Source organism: Mercurialis annua, linkage group LG3 (assembly GCF_937616625.2).
Source record: "Mercurialis annua linkage group LG3, ddMerAnnu1.2, whole genome shotgun sequence".
NCBI lineage: Eukaryota > Viridiplantae > Streptophyta > Magnoliopsida > Malpighiales > Euphorbiaceae > Mercurialis > Mercurialis annua.
Genome location: NC_065572.1, coordinates 14,890,499 through 14,896,621, shown reverse-complemented (window position 1 = coordinate 14,896,621; position 6,123 = coordinate 14,890,499). Strand labels below are relative to the sequence as shown.

General features: G+C 46.6%; 1 protein-coding gene across 1 annotated transcript; it reads right to left on the bottom strand.

The window, feature by feature from the left end:
- Positions 1-3,122: 3,122 nt before the first annotated feature.
- On the bottom strand, positions 3,123-5,912 carry LOC126672344 (uncharacterized). Its single transcript, XM_050366291.1, has 3 exons — positions 5,210-5,912; positions 4,452-5,029; positions 3,123-4,376 (listed from the first exon to the last, which is right to left on the bottom strand). Exons 1-3 carry the CDS (start codon positions 5,910-5,912, stop codon positions 3,123-3,125), a joined length of 2,535 nt encoding a protein of 844 aa, XP_050222248.1.
- Between the last annotated feature and the right edge of the window lie 211 nt (positions 5,913-6,123).

Genomic DNA, 6,123 nt, shown 5'->3' with positions numbered 1-6,123 from the left:
CGTTTTGCAAGTCTTCAACAGCCATGCAATAAGATCGTCAGAGTTAATGTGCCCGACTCTTCAACTCGCCTATCCCCCGTCTTGGCTCCTCGCCGGATGGGATACTAAAAACATGGAAGAGGCGATCGAGGCCGATCCAAGATTAAAGCTCGGCGGCCCTTACTGGGGAAGTGCCCTTAAATCACGGAATTTAATAGCGGGACTGGAATACGATCGTAGCGGGGTCGAACCTTACTGTCCTAACTACGTCTCTCGCCAGTTTGGCTTCACCCAAGGAATTCCCTATCCTTTATTGATCGCCTTCAATAATCGCGGGACCCATAGAACTTCCATTGAAAACTTCGCCGAACTCCAATACATAACCCGCCTAAACAAAGCCTATCTCCCTCCTTTGTCCGACTTGTCTCGCCCTTGTGTCTCCCCCATTTGCTCTCCTGGATTCACCGACTGGTGGAATTCCATCGTCCAGTCATATTATGATTTATCGCTCAAAGAGATTCTTTCACTTCATAATTTCGATTTACCCCCTTTAAACAGAAAACCTACTCATGCCGATTTATTTCTTTTGCAGGCCCCAAAACGTCAATCTTTCACAGGTATTCTCGGTTATCATTTTGAAATTTCTCGCTTTGAACGCTTTTATAAATTCAAATTCGACCCATTAGATCGCCCAGGAATGAACCTTAAAATGCAAGAACATAGGAGGATAGCTCGGTCTAGTTTTTATAAAAAATGGGATAAAATTTGGGAGGAAAAATATAAACACCTACCCTATCAACTCTTTTTAGAAAAGGTTCGCCCCAAATTTAAGTACAAATCCCCTCATGTACCAAAATGTAATTATGCTACGATCACCCCTATTAAAAAACCAAAATCTAGAAAAAAGAAAGCTAAAGTTGACTTAACCGATTTGGGAGTCACGTATACTGGCATCCGATGCCCACCTTACGAAGAATCTGTAGCCGAACTGGTGCGCATCGGTTACCAGAAAATCCCAGGTATTTTGAAAGTATTTTTTGGTTAACTCGCTTGGCCCCTTTTTACTAACACTTGGTGTTCTATTTCAGTTGGTATTCCCCATTTCGAGAAAGAGGATAACTGGGAAAATGATCACGAGGAAGAGAATCCTATGGCGAAAAAATCCAAGAAGAAAAGAGCTGCCAAGACTTCCAGCAAGGAGCCGAAGGCGAAGAAAGGGCGTGCTGAGTCCAAAGGCAAGTCGGTCAAGGAAGTGACCGAACATAAAGGATCTCATATGTTTGATCCATCTCCTGCTGCCACCCCTTCCCAGAGCTGCCATTCGTCCTCCAAGGGCGATACACAAACTGGAGGCGACGTTCAATCTCGGGGCGAATCTCAGCCTCTCGAAGGTGAAGGTAACAACCAGACTTCACTGGCGACTAGCTCCCAGACTCCTAACGCTTTGGAGATTCTGAGACGAATGGAGACCCCGCAAATCTTATCTCCCTTGGCTTCAGAGTATCTGAACTTCACTGCTAAGCTAACTGCTAAAAATTCTAAGGTATGTTAAGAATCTCTTGTTTAAACTAATCGCCTAGCAGCTTATCTTTTATTGTGGTCAAACATGACAGATCCCCCTAAGTCCATCCAATCAGGATGATGTGGCGGCGAAGGCGGCGGCTTTCTTGGATTCTGACAGTGACGATGACCAACTGCTCGTCGTGGAGAGTGAGCTTAACGCCGAGGTGAGCAGCGGTCCTTCTGAAAACTGGGGTGATTACTTGGACATCATTGCAAAGATGAAGCCTGAGGGTACTTCTATCTTCAAATCGCCCCTGGAAGTCGAAAAACTTCGGAAAGCTGCAACAACATTGGCCGATGCCCCGCCAGAAGTACTTAGTGAGAAAGCCCGTGGGGCTATGGAAAAACTGTCGGCCTCTCTGCCGGCTTTTCAGAAGATTCATGATGAGCTGGCGTCGGTCCAGAAAGAAGCCGAAACGTTGGCGAACCAGGAGGTTGAAGCCAAAGAGAAGTTGGAAACACTCAAAGCTCACGTGAAGTCGGCCGTCGCAACCCTCACAACTCGCCGTGACCGCGCTAAAACACTCCAGGACCAGCTTGCTGCCATCAAGCAAGAGCTGGATATTGAAGAAAAAGAGATCGGCGAACTAGAGGTCTCTATGGACAAGAGTTTGCTTCAAGGGATCGATGTTAAAAAGAGCCGAAGTGCTCTAAAACAAAGTATTGCGAAAGTGAAGCCGCAGGTGAAGGATGCTCGCGTAGCTTTCAGCACTGTTCGGAGTGAGATTGGCGATATCTTTAGCCATTTTTGATTCTTTAAGTTCTGAACAATTTCAACTTTGTAATAGTTTTGAATGTTGTTAATTTTTGATCGGCTTGGTGCCGCATCTTTTTCTGAATTTTAGTACTTCTGATCGGCCTGGGGGCCGTATCAAGCTAAACATTTTGCAATTTCAATGTTTACTCGGTCAAAGAGCCGAAAGTTTTACCATTATTCACCTGTATCATTTTATTGTCTGATTATTTTCATATTATCGGTCCGTAGTTGGTCCGATACGAAATGATGTTTATTAAAAAATAATTACAAAATGTTGAGAAAAACGGAGGACCCGTTGAAAAAACTCAACTAGTGTGAACCGCCGAAACGTAAATGGTACTACCAAATGATAGGTGTTTACATATATTCGCCGAGCTTTCCATGAATTTTAACATTCCAGGATGCTCGGCGATACTTTACAACCAACATTATTCCTCGTTGGCTCCAAATAACCGACGGTCCACGCCCTCCCAACAGCTAGGGACGTATTTTTTTAGGAACTGACCGTTGATCGCCCTGTCGTGTTCTTCCCCATCAATGTCCGCCAACAAGTAAGCACCGCCTGTTAACTTGTTGACCACAATAAAGGGGCCTTCCCAGTTCGGGCTCCATTTGCCAAGCCGAGTATCTTTGTGGCCGATAGGCAAGACTGCCTTCCATACTATGTCGCCCACAACGTCTTTCGTTTTACCCGTTTGTTGTAAGCTCTCTCAACCCTTATTTTCTGAGCTTCAATGTGGTCTAGCGCCGTCAAACGTTCTTCGTCAAGGTCAAGAGAATCTATCACCATTTTGTCGAAGTAATCGTCTTTGGACAATTTTCTCTAGTATCTGCGGCGAGTAGACGCGACTGTCAGCTCCATTGGCAACATTGAATCATAACCATACACCAGTCTGAAAGGCGAAGTCCCGGTGGCTGATTTCTGGCTAGTTCTATTCGCCCAAACTGCTTCTGATAAGAGCACATGCCATTGTCTCGGGTTTTCTTCAATCATCTTCTGAACTATAAGCTTGATAGCTTTGTTTGTAGCTTCGGCCTGTCCGTTGGCTTGGGCGTAGTATGGCGTTGAATGTAACATTTTAATCTTCATCTGAGAAGCCCACCAAACAATATCGCCTCCTGTGAAAATCGTCCCCTGGTCAGTGGTTATTGATTCGGGTAATCCATGTCTGTGGACGATATATTCTTTGAATAATTTGATGACAGCTTCTTGCGTTGGTGATTTCAAGGGTTTGGCCTCGACCCACTTAGTGAAGTAGCAAGTGGCGATGATAACGAAAGTATGGCCATCTGACGAGCCAGGGTATATTTTTCCTATCAGGTCGACCGCCCATCCTCTGAATGGCCATGGCTTGATGATGGAGTGCAGGTCTTCGGCCGGGACGTGCTGTATAGGGCCGAATTTCTGACAAGCTTCGCAACCTTTGGCATATCTTATGCAGTCCTGTTCCATTTTCGGCCAATAAAAGCCGTATTTATGGATAAGCCACCTCATTCTGGGGCCCGCCTGGTGAGCGCCTGTTATCCCTTCGTGTACCTCGGCCATTGCAAGCATCGCTTCTTTTGGGCCGATGCATCTGAAGAGTAGCCCTTCAAAGCCCTTCTTATATAATTTGCCAGCTAACACCATGTAATATAGGGCTAAAGTTCTCAACCTTCTATTCGTGGGGTCTGGCTTTTCGAACCATTTCAGGAGCTCGGCCCTCCAATCTTGGGTAACATCAAGCTGGTAGATGGAGAATTGCTTTTCGTCGATGGTGATTCCTCCAGTGTGGAGATTCGGCGTCTCCCTCTCTATCGCATGGAACTGGAGGTTTACCTTGTACCTTCTACCGTGCTGAGCGAGGTCATTCGCGACGTTATTATCGGCCCTCCCTGTGTATTCTATCCTCGCATCCTGAAAGCCTTCGAACAGGTGTTTCGCCTTGTTGCAATATCTTACCAGTAGTTCGGACTCGCATTTGAATTCTCCTGTCACTTGTTTAATGACTAGCAAAGAATCCCCTTTTACACTGATCGCCTTTGCCCCCAGCTCGGCTAAAATCTTGAAACCGAATATGAGGGCCTCATATTCTGCCTGATTGTTGGTACATTCGAACTGGAGTCTGAATGACAACTGGTAGGATGCCCCCAAGGGTGTGACGATGTGTACTCCCGCGCCTGCCCCCTGGCTTGTCCAGGACCCGTCGAACCACATCTCCCATACGGCGATGTCGAAGAACGTGACTGTTTCTTCCTTGAGGGTAATACCAGGGTGATCGGCCAAGAAGTCTGCCAACACTTGTCCTTTTACTGCTCTTTGGGGAACATACACCAATGTGAATTCGGACATTGCAATCGCCCATTTTCCAATCCGATTCCTTAGGTATGGTTTTGATAAGATATACTTAATGATATCGGTCTGGGACAAAACGTACACTACGACCGGCAACATATAGTATCGCAGCTTGCAGCACGTGAAGTATAGGCATAGACACATTTTTTCTATGTCGGTATAGCGAATTTTTGTGTTCGTCAGCCCTCGGCACAAATAGTAGACTGCTCTCTCGACCCCATCGTCCTCTTGGGCGAGCATACATCCTAGGGATTCGTGTGCAGCCGATAGGTATAGTAATAATGGCTTATTCGGCTTTGGAGGGGTCATAACCGGAGGTTTTTCCAAGTAACCTTTTAAATCATCGAACACCCTCTGTTGCTCGTCCGTCCATGTCCACTTATCGGTCTCTCTTCCTCTTAGCAAAACACTTCAGCTGCGAAGTCGGCCCGCTGTGTTTGCTATGAATCTCCTAAGGAAATTGATCTGACCGATAAGCCTCTGGAGCTGCTTCTTGGTTTTTGGTGGTTCAGCATTGATAATCGCCTTGGCTTTGTTCTTATCTATTTCTACCCCCCGCTGGTGAACCAAGAAACCCAAGAAGTTTCCAGCCGAAACGTCGAATGCGCATTTAAGAGGATTCATCTTCAACCCATTACGTCGTATACGTTCGAAACCTTTCTGGAGGTCGGCCAGATGGATTTCGCCGGTATTTGATTTGATTACGACATCGTCGATGTAAACTTCAAGGCAGTCAAGGCCCCTAAACATTTTGTTCATCGCCCTCTGATATGTTGCCCCCGCGTTTTTCAAGCCGAAAGGCATCACTACCCATTCGTACGCTCCGATCGGCCCGGGGCATCGGAAAGCTGTTTTGGAGATGTCCTCTTTGCTGATTGGAACTTGGTTGTATCCAGAGTGCGCATCGAGGAAACTGAGTATCGTGTGTCCTGCTGCCCTGTCTATTAGCATATCGGCCACCGGCATCGGGTATTCGTCTTTGGGTGTGGCCAAGTTGAGGTTTCGAAAATCCACACATACTCTTAGCTTCCCGTTTTTCTTCATCACCGGTACGATATTAGAGAGCCATTCGGTGTACTGGGCTTCCCGAATAAACTTGGCATCTTCCAGCCGCTTAATTTCATCTTGGATGAGAGTATCCACTTCCCTGGACATCCGTCGGGGAGGTTGCCGAAATGGCCGAAACCCACTTTTCAATGGAAGTTTATGCTCGGCGATATCAGGGTCAAGGCCCGGCATCTCATCATACGACCAGGCAAAACAGTCGCGGAACTCCATAAGTAGAGCGATCAATTATTCTCTGAATCCCTCGTCCAGTCCTGAGTTGATATATATAGGCTTCGGCGAATCATCTGTCCCCAGATTCACCTCGAGGAGGTCGTCTTGTACTTGGGCGGGATCATCTTCCAACTTCCCGGTTGCTAATCGTATATCCCAACTTGCAGCGATCCTGTTGGGTCTTGATCTTGATCCTCGTAGATGCATTCGG

What these genes read in the sequence shown, in the direction of transcription:
- LOC126672344 (XM_050366291.1), bottom strand. Translation starts at nt 5,912, where the DNA reads ATGGAGTTCCGCGACTGTTTTGCCTGGTCGTATGATGAGATGCCGGGC. An exon ending in TTCGGCTGGAAACTTCTTGG is followed by an intron (nt 5,030 to 5,209) that starts GTTTCTTGGTTC and finishes TTTTGCTAAGAG; the next exon opens with GAAGAGAGACCGATAAGTGG. An exon ending in GCCAGGGGGCAGGCGCGGGA is followed by an intron (nt 4,377 to 4,451) that starts GTACACATCGTC and finishes ACCAACAATCAG; the next exon opens with GCAGAATATGAGGCCCTCAT.